This window comes from Onychostoma macrolepis, chromosome 25 (assembly GCF_012432095.1).
Source record: "Onychostoma macrolepis isolate SWU-2019 chromosome 25, ASM1243209v1, whole genome shotgun sequence".
Taxonomy (NCBI): Eukaryota; Metazoa; Chordata; class Actinopteri; order Cypriniformes; family Cyprinidae; genus Onychostoma; species Onychostoma macrolepis.
The window spans coordinates 19,398,125-19,411,102 of record NC_081179.1 but is presented as its reverse complement, the minus strand read 5'-3'; the positions used below and the strand labels follow the sequence as shown (position 1 = coordinate 19,411,102).

Below are 12,978 nucleotides of genomic sequence, written 5' to 3'. Positions count from 1 at the left end.
GGAGCCTTTCCGTGTTTCCCGAGTTCGTAGTTTAGTCCTTCACAGTCTATTTACCCGTGTCTTGATCTTTTCCTGTTATCTCGTCTTGTCTGATCTCTGCCTGCCCTTGATGTTGCCTGCCTTGGATACTTATCTCGCTTGTCCATTGGAATATGTTTGCACCTTACATGGACTATTGATTGTGTTATCGCACTACGGCTCTTGTCAAGCCCTCTGGATATTGTTAACCATATATCGACCACGCCCCCTTTGGAATACTCTTTCGCCTAGCCTGTGTTGTTCCTGATTGCTGTGTTTTAGACCCACGCCTGTGTATTTGACTATGTCTCATTTAAATAAAAGCCAGCAGATGGATCCTTACGTAATTCAGTCTGTTCACTCCATAGCATTAACATACTTTGTAGCACAAAACAGACATTTTATAGTTTTACATATATTCACTACTACTGTATATAGCAAGAAAGAGATTTTATAATTCTACATACTTGTGAATTGTGAGATGCAGACAGTTTCTCCTTCTGTTGATTTGTCTGCTGCCACAGCAGTGATGCAGAATGTGTAATTGACTCCAGCAGTCAGATCAGTGATGTTATAGGAAGTATTAGTAGTAGTTTTATTTGTTTTATCATCAGTCCGTTGAAGTTTAAAGAAAGATCTATTTCCATCAGGTTCATTCCATCTCAGAAACACAGATGATGTTGTGATATTGGTCACTCTGAGATTCCTGATCACATCTGGCTCTGTTTTTGGCAGAAAGAAGCAAGTCATAATTGATGATTTGAAAAAAAAAAAACATCACACAAGAGACAAGCAAAGCAGAAACACATAAAGGATGAAACGTGAACTGCTGGGCCAAATAACGAACAATAGACTGGCAAATAGAAAGGCAATATTTTGATTATATTAATCTTTAACGTGGGCTTTGTATGGAGATTCACAAATGTTGAGTTTTTCTTTTCTTTTCTGTTTTTTAACAATCAGAACACAAGTGAAATATAAATACATACAGGGGGAACTGTGAATCATATTTATACTTTGTAGCACAAAACAGACATTTTATAGTTTTAGATATAGTCACTACTATATAGCAGGGGTGGTGAACGTCGGTCCTGGAGAGCCGCAGCCCTGCAGAGTTTTGCTTCATCCCTAATCAAACACATCTGAACAAGCTAATCAAGGTCTGAAGGGTTACTAGAAAGCTACAGGCAGGTGAGTTTTAATTACGGTTGGAGCTGAACTCTGCAGGGCTGCGGCTCTCCAGGACCGGAGTTCGCCACCCCTGCTATATAGCAAGAAAGGCATTTTTTATTTCTACATACTTGTGAATTGTGAGATGCAGACAGTTTCTCCTTCTGTTGATTTGTCTGCTGCCACAGCAGTGATGCAGAATGTGTAATTGACTCCAGCAGTCAGATCAGTGATGTTATAGGAAGTATTAGTAGTAGTTTTATTTGTTTTATCATCAGTCCGTTGAAGTTTAAAGAAAGATCTATTTCCATCAGGTTCATCCCATCTCAGAAACACAGATGATGTTGTGATATTGGTCACTCTGAGATTCCTGATCACATCTGGCTCTGTTTTTGGGAGAAAGAAGCAAGTCATAATTGATGATTTGAAAAAAACATCACGCAAGACACAAGCAAAGTAGAAACACATAAATGATGAAACGTGAACTGGTGGGCCAAATAACGAACAATAGACTGGCAAGAGGGAAAGCAGTATTTAGATTTTTAAACTTTAAAGTGAGCTTTGTATGGAGATTCACAAATGTTGAGTTTTTCTTTTCTTTTCTTTTCTTTTCTTTTCTTTTCTTTTCTTTTCTGTTTTTTTAACAATCAGGACACAAGTGAAATATACTGTAAATACACACAGGGAAATGTGAATCATTCTTATACTTAGTAGCACAAAACAGACATTTTATAGTTTTACATATAGTTACTACTATATAGCAAGAAAGATTTTTTTAATTCTACATACTTGTGAATTGTGAGATGCAGACAGTTTCTCCTTCTGTTGATTGATCTGCTGCCACAGCAGTGATGCAGAATGTGTAATTGACTCCAGCAGTCAGACCAGTGATGTTATAGGAAGTGTAAGTAGTAGTTTTATTTGTATTATCATCGGTCCGTTGAAGTTTAAAGAAAGATCTATTTCCATCAGGTTCATCCCATCTCAGAAACACAGATGATGTTGTGATATTGGTCACTCTGAGATTCCTGATCACATCTGGCTCTGTTTTTGGGAGAAAGAAGCAAGTCATAATTGATGATTTGAAAAAAACATCACGCAAGACACAAGCAAAGTAGAAACACATAAATGATGAAACGTGAACTGGTGGTGGGCCAAAATAACGAACAATAGACTCGCAAGCGGGAAAGCAGTATTTTGAGCTTTGTATGGAGATTCACAAATATTACGTTTTTCTTTTCTTTTCTTTTTTTTACAATCAGAACATAAGTGAAATATAAATACACAAAGGGGCAATCATTTTTATAACATACTTTGTAGCACAAAACAGACATTTTATAGTTTTACATATAGTTACTACTACTCTATATAGCAAGGAAATTAGATTTTATAATTCTACATACTGGTAAATTGTGAGATGCAGACAGGTTCTCCTTCTGTTGATTGATCTGCTGCCACAGCAGTGATGCAGAATGTGTAATTGACTCCAGCATTTAGACCAGTGACGTTATAGGAAGTGTAAGTAGTAGTTTTATTTGTATTATCATCGGTCCGTTGAAGTTTAAAGAAAGATCTATTTCCATCAGGTTCATTCCATCTCAGAAACACAGATGATGTTGTGATATTGGTCACTCTGAGATTCGTGATCACATCTGGTTCTGTTTTTGGGAGAAAGAAGCAAGTCATAATTGATGATTTGAAAAAAACATCACACAAGACACAAGCAAAGTAAAGGATATATACATAAAGGATGAAACGTGAACTGGTGGGCCAAATTAACAAACAATAGACTGGAAAGCGGGAAGACAGTATTTAGATATTTAATGTTTAATGTGAGCTTTGAATGATATTTTTACTAAAAACAAAAAGCAGCACAAATGAGTATAACTCTAGTGCTTTTACAAATTACTTAAAAAATATTGGTGGGTCAGAAACCAATATCATGTTTGTTTGTTTGTTTTTTTTTCTTTTCTATTTTGAGTTCAGTGACTCTTAATTTTAAGGTTGTCTTGTTCCGTTGATCCCGATGTCCCCTTTCATGTATTTTGTCCCTGCTTTGTTGGTTTCTAGGTTTCTACGAATGTTCTCATTTGTTTGATACTCAATTCTTAATTGATTAGCCCTGTCTGTTCCTTGTTTCCCCCCCCCTCATTTATACCCCCAGTTCTGTTCAGTTCTTTGTCTTTTCTCATTTTTGGATTAATAGAGGTACTACTAGCAACTGCAATACTGCAAAACTGTTTCCTTTCATTGAACAACCAACCATGATAGTCAAGTAGTTTAAATGTGCTTTGTAGTAAGAAACATGTATTTTATAATTTTGCATACTGGTATAGTTTGAGATGCAGACAGGTTCTCCTTCTGTTGATTGATCTGCTGCCACAGCAGTGATGCAGAATGTGTAATTGACTCCAGCAGTCAGATCAATGATATTATAGAAAGTGTCACTAGTTTCATTTGTTTTATCATCAGTCCAGCGAAGTTTAAAGAAATCTCTATTTCCAGCTGGTTCATTCCATGTCAGAAACACAGATGATGTTGTGATGTTGTTTACTGTGAGATTCCTGATCACATCTGGCTCTGTGTGAAGAGAGAAGGAGAAATCATAAGTGCTGGTAAGAGGTAGAGTTAAAACATGTTAAAACATTGATACAATTAGTAATTCATAAAGCAGTTATAGCATTTGCTCAAGGGAAGAAATTATGAAATTAAACATCATTCTGATTAAACATCCAATCAGAGCTCTTACTGGTATACAGTGAAATCTGATTGGCTCTCCCCCCGGTCACATGATCAGCTGCAACTGTAAACACTCTGAATGTGTACTGTGCTCCAGGAATCAGATCATTTATTTTGATGGAGGTGTTTTCAGTAATCACATTCTTATCGTCATATTCTACACGATAACGGGAGCTTTGACCATTTTTTTTTTTTTTTAATGAAGATTAGATTGTTTATAATAACTCCATCAGAACATTTAATGAATCTAGATGACTCTAACAAATTATCTGTTTTATTTATTTTTATGGAGGTTTCATTGATAGTCACACCATTTTTAAATGGGAATTTGTACAAAAACAAAGGCAAAAGATATTCAAAAATTCTACATACTATACTGTGAGTTGCAGAAAGGTATAATTCTGATGATGTACTATGTAGCACAAAACAGATGTTTTATAGTTTTACATACTGGTATAGTTTGAGATGCAGACAGTTCTCCTTCTGTTGATTGATCTGCTGCCACAGCAGTGATGCAGAATGTGTAACTGACTCCAGCAGTCAGATCAGTGATGTTATAGAAAGTGTTCGTTGTTGAATTTCTGTTTGTTTTATCATCAGTCCGTTGAATTTTAAAGAAAGATCTATTTCCATCAGGTTCATTCCATCTCAGAAACACAGATGATGTTGTGATATTGGTCACTCTGAGATTCGTGATCACATCTGGTTCTGTTTTTGGGAGAAAGAAGCAAGTCATAATTGATGATTTGAAAAAAACATCACGCAAGACACAAGCAAAGTAGAAACACATAAATGATGAAACGTGAACTGGTGGGCCAAATAACGAACAATAGACTGGCAAGAGGGAAAGCAGTATTTAGATTTTTAAACTTTAAAGTGAGCTTTGTATGGAGATTCACAAATGTTGAGTTTTTCTTTTCTTTTCTTTTCTTTTCTTTTCTTTTCTTTTCAGTTTTTTTAACAATCAGGACACAAGTGAAATATACTGTAAATACACACAGGGAAATGGGAATCATTCTTATAACATACTTAGTAGCACAAAACAGACATTTTATAGTTTTACATATAGTTACTACTATATAGCAAGAAAGATTTTTTTAATTCTACATACTTGTGAATTGTGAGATGCAGACAGTTTCTCCTTCTGTTGATTGATCTGCTGCCACAGCAGTGATGCAGAATGTGTAATTGACTCCAGCATTTAGACCAGTGACGTTATAGGAAGTGTAAGTAGTAGTTTTATTTGTATTATCATCGGTCCGTTGAAGTTTAAAGAAAGATCTATTTCCATCAGGTTCATTCCATCTCAGAAACACAGATGATGTTGTGATATTGGTCACTCTGAGATTCGTGATCACATCTGGCTCTGTTTTTGGGAGAAAGAAGCAAGTCATAATTGATGATTTGAAAAAAACATCACGCAAGACACAAGCAAAGTAAAGGATATATACATAAAGGATGAAACGTGAACTGGTGGGCCAAATTAACAAACAATAGACTGGAAAGCGGGAAGACAGTATTTAGATATTTAATGTTTAATGTGAGCTTTGAATGATATTTTTACTAAAAACAAAAAGCAGCACAAATGAGTATAACTCTAGTGCTTTTACAAATTACTTAAAAAATATTGGTGGGTCAGAAACCAATATCATGTTTGTTTGTTTGGTTTTTTTTTTTTTTCTTTTCTATTTTGAGTTCAGTGACTCTTAATTTTAAGGTTGTCTTGTTCCGTTGATCCCGATGTCCCCTTTCATGTATTTTGTCCCTGCTTTGTTGGTTTCTAGGTTTCTACGAATGTTCTCATTTGTTTGATACTCAATTCTTAATTGATTAGCCCTGTCTGTTCCTTGTTTCCCCCTCATTTATACCCCCAGTTCTGTTCAGTTCTTTGTCTTTTCTCATTTTGGATTAATAGAGGTACTACTAGCAACTGCAATACTGCAAAACTGTTTCCTTTCATTGAACAACCAACCATGATAGTCAAGTAGTTTAAATGTGCTTTGTAGTAAGAAACATGTATTTTATAATTTTACATACTGGTATAGTTTGAGATGCAGACAGGTTCTCCTTCTGTTGATTGATCTGCTGCCACAGCAGTGATGCAGAATGTGTAATTGACTCCAGCAGTCAGATCAGTGATGTTATAGAAAGTGTCACTAGTTTCATTTGTTTTATCATCAGTCCAGCGAAGTTTAAAGAAATCTCTATTTCCAGCTGGTTCATTCCATGTCAGAAACACAGATGATGTTGTGATGTTGTTTACTGTGAGATTCCTGATCACATCTGGCTCTGTGTGAAGAGAGAAGGAGAAATCATAAGTGCTGGTAAGAGGTAGAGTTAAAACATGTTAAAACATTGATACAATTAGTAATTCATAAAGCAGTTATAGCATTTGCTCAAGGGAATAAATTATGAAATTAAACATCATTCTGATTAAACATCCAATCAGAGCTCTTACTGGTATACAGTGAAATCTGATTGGCTCTCCCCCCGGTCACATAATCAGCTGCAACTGTAAACACTCTGAATGTGTACTGTGCTCCAGGAATCAGATCATTTATTTTGATGGAGGTGTTTTCAGTAATCACATTCTTATCGTCATATTCTACACGATAACGGGAGCTTTGACCATTTTTTTTTTTTTTTAATGAAGATTAGATTGTTTATAATAACTCCATCAGAACATTTAATGAATCTAGATGACTCTAACAAATTATCTGTTTTATTTATTTTTATGGAGATTTCATTGATAGTCACACCATTTTTAAATGGGAATTTGTACAAAAACAAAGGCAAAAGATATTCAAAAATTCTACATACTATACTGTGAGTTGCAGAAAGGTATAATTCTGATGATGTACTATGTAGCACAAAACAGATGTTTTATAGTTTTACATACTGGTATAGTTTGAGATGCAGACAGGTTCTCCTTCTGTTGATTGATCTGCTGCCACAGCAGTGATGCAGAATTTGTAACTGACTCCAGCAGTCAGATCAGTGATGTTATAGGAAGTGTTCGTTGTTGAATTTCTATTTGTTTTATCATCGGTCCATTGAATTTTAAAGAAATCTCTTTTTCCTCCTGGTTCATTCCATCTCAGAAACACAGATGATGTTGTGATGTTGTTTACTATGAGATTCCTGATCACATCTGGCTCTGTGTGGGGAGAGAAAAGTAAATGATATGTAATGGTGGTAAAATTACATATCATAGTAGCACACTCTCCTCCTCTATGCGCACTAGACACTTTTCACACACACTACTGTGTGTATACAAATCCCACAAAAAGACTCAGTAATATACGTATGTTTACATGCTTGTGCACTACAAATCATCCTGCACTGTTCCCCAGCCAGCTGCTTGACTCACAATGTTTCTCTTCGCACATGTGCAGTATTTATCTGAAGCACTCGTATAGTTTGTATAGTTTGTACTTTTAGTTTATGTATAGGTAAAAAAAATTATATATAGTATATTTATAGTCAAAATCTATCAGTAGGATAGTTGTGTATAGGTTTATATTGTTTTACTTCATTGCTGTATGCCTGTATTTACAGTATGTAGCACCGTGGTCCTGTGAGGCACGACATTTCGTTCCACTGTATGCCCCGCATGTAGCGGAATGACAATAAAGCTCGACTTGACTTGACTTGACTTGAAGATTACAACACCTGCATGAATTATACAATTATGATTAAAGTAAAGCTCAGATGGAGCTTCTCGCCAGCTCTTCATTAGCCTGGTAATACCAAACTCTGCGACTTCGCTTTGCTTCGTAGACAGAGTCTGGAAGGGCATAATTGACAAGCGTTTACTTTCTCGTGGGGGCGCTCATTGGTGGACCCGTAAGCCAATCACATAACGTTTGGTTATGATGTATGCTATCGCCGGCTCAGCTGCCTCGAACTTCCGCTGTAAACACAGGTATGCGTCGAAAACAAAACCATCGAGCGAAATACTGGAGTGAAGATGGCTGTGAACGACTTTTGCAGATTATGTGAAGTAAATCTACACATCCACAATTATCGCCTTGCGGACTTTGGCCTCCCCAGTTTCGCTGACGATCGGTAACAGTTGGTAAATTACACTTTTCCCAAAACCTGTCGGGAGCAGGGCCACAGCATCACCTCCATTCAAAATGTGAACCAAACACTCTTCTTGTTCGGGCTTCAGCTGGCAAATGCCGGGAATATTCTCCACAACAGAGCGAATAGCATCCCGTGTCTCCATGTCCGCTGTCGTTTTAGATTTCCCTCACCTAAACTACAATCTTAAATTCGGCGCTTAGCGTCTCGTCCACGGCTCTCAGCCCGCCTCTGTTCGTTGGTTGGCTGACTGCTGCGGAGCCGGAGATAATCTGGGAGATGGTTTGCTATATCAAACAGTACAGAAGCGAACTGAAATTGAGCAGAAGTACGAAGTCTGATGTAGTCAGGCTAGCTCTTCATTGCAAAGATGGTTTAATCGGTTTAACAGCCTATTGTGTCTTATTATTCTATTTAACTAAATAATTAAATTCTTAAATTAATTTAAAAATTTAACATTAAAGATAACAGACAATTTTAAAAGTTTATAAAAAAATATAAAGACCCTTTATAAAGATAAAAAGTGCCCCTGGAAATCAATTTGAGGAAACATTTCCTATGGAAAGTTCATTTCTAACACTGATGGCAATAAACATGAAAATACTCTTCATCTCTGGCTTTGTTGTTTAAAGTGTTATTTATTGTTTTGATATCTTCATGTAATTAAGAGCACACTTCTTGTATTATATTTAATATCATAATTGCTATTTAACATTACCCCTACATGTTTGGCTATACTGGGAATGCTGCATATTTATTTTTCTTTATGTTTGTTACTTTATATAATAATACATATTAGGCTCCCAGCCACCTAATTCATACCCTGGGTCCATTCTTCCTTTCTTTGCCTTTTTTAAATGCGTGGTATTGCAAATTGCCATCTAAGATGATTTCACCTTCTTAGATAAATCATGACAAAATTCCACTGACATTAATTAATGTCACGAATCTGGTCTGTGAACTTCCATTCATTCACCACCAGAGGTCACTCACTCACCACATTGACTTTCACACCACACAACACAATGGACTGCATTTCCCATCAGCCATCTCACTAATCACACGCTCACCTGATCATTGCACTGATTACACAGCTGAAACCCATTGAACACTCTTTATAAGCCTTGGACTTTCTCTGCCTCACTGCCGAGTATTGTATGCATTATCGCTGCCCTACAGAGCCCGTTAGTTTTCCTAGCCTTGCCTTTGTTCGGATTGTTTTCCCCTGACTGGACTCTCGCTCACGTTTTGGATTACCGCTCTTGTCAAGCCCCTTTGGATACTGTTTGCCGATCGTCGACCCACACTTGTCTTTGTTTACTCTGTCTCGCCCATGTTATACCTGTTTGCCATTGTTTGACCCTGCCTGTACGACCACGTCTCTGCTCAATAAAAGCTCGCACATGGATCCACACGTCTCACGTCTCGTCAGGCCCGTTACAATTAACAACATTACACATTTTATATCTATGACATTTCAAGTTCAACCCTTATATACAATGTGGCATACTGTACTGTTTGAGATTAAATATAGTTGCAATAACCACTTTTGCATCATTACAACCATATACAAAAAAGGAAGGTGACAGATAATTCATAATATTACATACTGGTATAGTTTGAGATGCAGACAGTTTCTCCTTCTGTTGATTGATCTGCTGCCACAGCAGTGATGCAGAATTTGTAACTGACTCCAGCAGTCAGATCAGTGATGTTATAGAAAGTGTTCGTTGTTGAATTTCTATTTGTTTTATCATCGGTCCATTGAATTTTAAAGAAATCTCTTTTTCCTCCTGGTTCATTCCATGTCAGAAACACAGATGATGTTGTGATGTTGTTTACTGTGAGATTCCTGATCACATCTGGCTCTGTGTGGGGAGAGAAAAGTAAATGATATGTAATGGTGGTAAAATTACATATCATAGTAGCACACTCTCCTCCTCTATGCGCACTAGACACTTTTCACACACACTACTGTGTGTATACAAATCCCACAAAAAGACTCAGTAATATACGTATGTTTACATGCTTGTGCACTACAAATCATCCTGCACTGTTCCCCAGCCAGCTGCTTGACTCACAATGTTTCTCTTCGCACATGTGCAGTACTTATCTGAAGCACTCGTGTAGTTTGTATAGTTTGTACTTTTTAGTTTATGTATAGGTAAAAAAAAATTATATATAGTATATTTATAGTCAAAATCTATCAGTAGGATAGTTGTGTATAGGTTTATATTGTTTTACTTCATTGCTGTATGCCTGTATTTACAGTATGTAGCACCGTGGTCCTGTGAGGCACGACATTTCGTTCCACTGTATGCCCCGCATGTAGCGGAATGACAATAAAGCTCGACTTGACTTGACTTGACTTGAAGATTACAACACCTGCATGAATTATACAATTATGATTAAAGTAAAGCTCAGATGGAGCTTCTCGCCAGCTCTTCATTAGCCTGGTAATACCAAACTCTGCGACTTCGCTTTGCTTCGTGAACAGAGTCTGGAAGGGCATAATTGACAAGCGTTTACTTTCTCGTGGGGGCGCTCATTGGTGGACCCGTAAGCCGATCACATAACGTTTGGTTATGATGTATGCTATCGCCGGCTCAGCTGCCTCGAACTTCCGCTGTAAACACAGGTATGCGTCGAAAACAAAACCATCGGCGAAATACTGGAGTGAAGATGGCTGTGAACGACTTTTGCAGATTATGTGAAGTAAATCTACACATCCACAATTATCGCCTTGCGGACTTTGGCCTCCCCAGTTTCTCGCTGACGATCGGTAACAGTTGGTAAATTACACTTTTCCCAAAACCTGTCGGGAGCAGGGCCACAGCATCACCTCCATTCAAAATGTGAACCAAACACTCTTCTTGTTCGGCTTCAGCTGGCAAATGCCGGAATATTCTCCACAACAGAGCGAATAGCATCCCGTGTCTCCATGTCCACTGTCGTTTTAGATTTCCCTCACCTAAACTACAATCTTAAATTCGGCGCTTAGCGTCTCGTCCACGGCTCTCAGCCCGCCCTCTGTTCGTTGGTTGGCTGACTGCTGCGGAGCCGGAGATAATCTGGGAGATGGTTTGCTATATCAAACAGTACAGAAGCGAACTGAAATTGAGCAGAAGTACGAAGTCTGATGTAGTCAGGCTAGCTCTTCATTGCAAAGATGGTTTAATCGGTTTAACAGCCTATTGTGTCTTATTATTCTATTTAACTAAATAATTAAATTCTTAAATTAATTTAAAAATTTAACATTAAAGATAACAGACAATTTTAAAAGTTTATAAAAAAATATAAAGACCCTTTATAAAGATAAAAAGTGCCCCTGGAAATCAATTTGAGGGGGAAACATTTCCCTATGGGAAAGTTCATTTCTAACACTGATGGCAATAAACATGAAAATACTCTTCATCTCTGGCTTTGTTGTTTAAAGTGTTATTTATTGTTTTGATATCTTCATGTAATTAAGAGCACACTTCTTGTATTATATTTAATATCATAATTGCTATTTAACATTACCCCTACATGTTTGGCTATACTGGGAATGCTGCATATTTATTTTTCTTTATGTTTGTTACTTTATATAATAATACATATTAGGCTCCCAGCCACCTAATTCATACCCTGGGTCCATTCTTCCTTTCTTTGCCTTTTTTAAATGCGTGGTATTGCAAATTGCCATCTAAGATGATTTCACCTTCTTAGATAAATCATGACAAAATTCCACTGACATTAATTAATGTCACGAATCTGGTCTGTGAACTTCCATTCATTCACCACCAGAGGTCACTCACTCACCACATTGACTTTCACACCACACAACACAATGGACTGCATTTCCCATCAGCCATCTCACTAATCACACGCTCACCTGATCATTGCACTGATTACACAGCTGAAACCCATTGAACACTCTTTATAAGCCTTGGACTTTCTCTGCCTCACTGCCGAGTATTGTATGCATTATCGCTGCCCTACAGAGCCCGTTAGTTTTCCTAGCCTTGCCTTTGTTCGGATTGTTTTCCCCTGACTGGACTCTCGCTCACGTTTTGGATTACCTCTCTTGTCAAGCCCCTTTGGATACTGTTTGCCGATCGTCGACCCACACTTGTCTTTGTTTACTCTGTCTCGCCCATGTTATACCTGTTTGCCATTGTTTGACCCTGCCTGTACGACCACGTCTCTGCTCAATAAAAGCTCGCACATGGATCCACACGTCTCACGTCTCGTCAGGCCCGTTACAATTAACAACATTACACATTTTATATCTATGACATTTCAAGTTCAACCCTTATATACAATGTGGCATACTGTACTGTTTGAGATTAAATATAGTTGCAATAACCACTTTTGCATCATTACAACCATATACAAAAAAGGAAGGTGACAGATAATTCATAATATTACATACTGGTATAGTTTGAGATGCAGACAGGTTCTCCTTCTGTTGATTGATCTGCTGCCACAGCAGTGATGCAGAATTTGTAACTGACTCCAGCAGTCAGATCAGTGATGTTATAGAAAGTATTCGTTGTTGAATTTCTGTTTGTTTTATCATCGGTCCATTGAATTTTAAAGAAATCTCTTTTTCCTCCTGGTTCATTCCATGTCAGAAACACAGATGATGTTGTGATGTTGTTTACTGTGAGATTCCTGATCACATCTGGCTCTGTGTGGGGAGAAAAGTAAATGATATGTAATGGTGGTAAAATTACATATCATAGTAGCACACTCTCCTCCTCTATGCGCACTAGACACTTTTCACACACACTACTGTGTGTATACAAATCCACAAAAGACTCAGTAATATACGTATGTTTACATGCTTGTGCACTACAAATCATCCTGCACTGTTCCCCAGCCAGCTGCTTGACTCACAATGTTTCTCTTCGCACATGTGCAGTACTTATCTGAAGCACTCGTGTAGTTTGTATAGTTTGTACTTTTTAGTTTATGTATAGG

General features: G+C 37.4%; 1 protein-coding gene across 1 annotated transcript in view; it reads right to left on the bottom strand.

Moving 5' to 3' along the window:
* The window catches only part of LOC131533989 (receptor-type tyrosine-protein phosphatase eta-like), a 65,446-nt gene that overhangs the window by 14,367 nt on the left and 38,101 nt on the right, over positions 1-12,978 (bottom strand). The window contains 9 exon segments of the mRNA XM_058766543.1: positions 486-740; positions 1,320-1,574; positions 1,978-2,232; positions 2,592-2,846; positions 3,517-3,768; positions 5,965-6,216; positions 6,827-7,084; positions 9,624-9,881; positions 12,428-12,685. Coding sequence (XP_058622526.1) covers positions 486-740; positions 1,320-1,574; positions 1,978-2,232; positions 2,592-2,846; positions 3,517-3,768; positions 5,965-6,216; positions 6,827-7,084; positions 9,624-9,881; positions 12,428-12,685 — 2,298 coding nt within the window.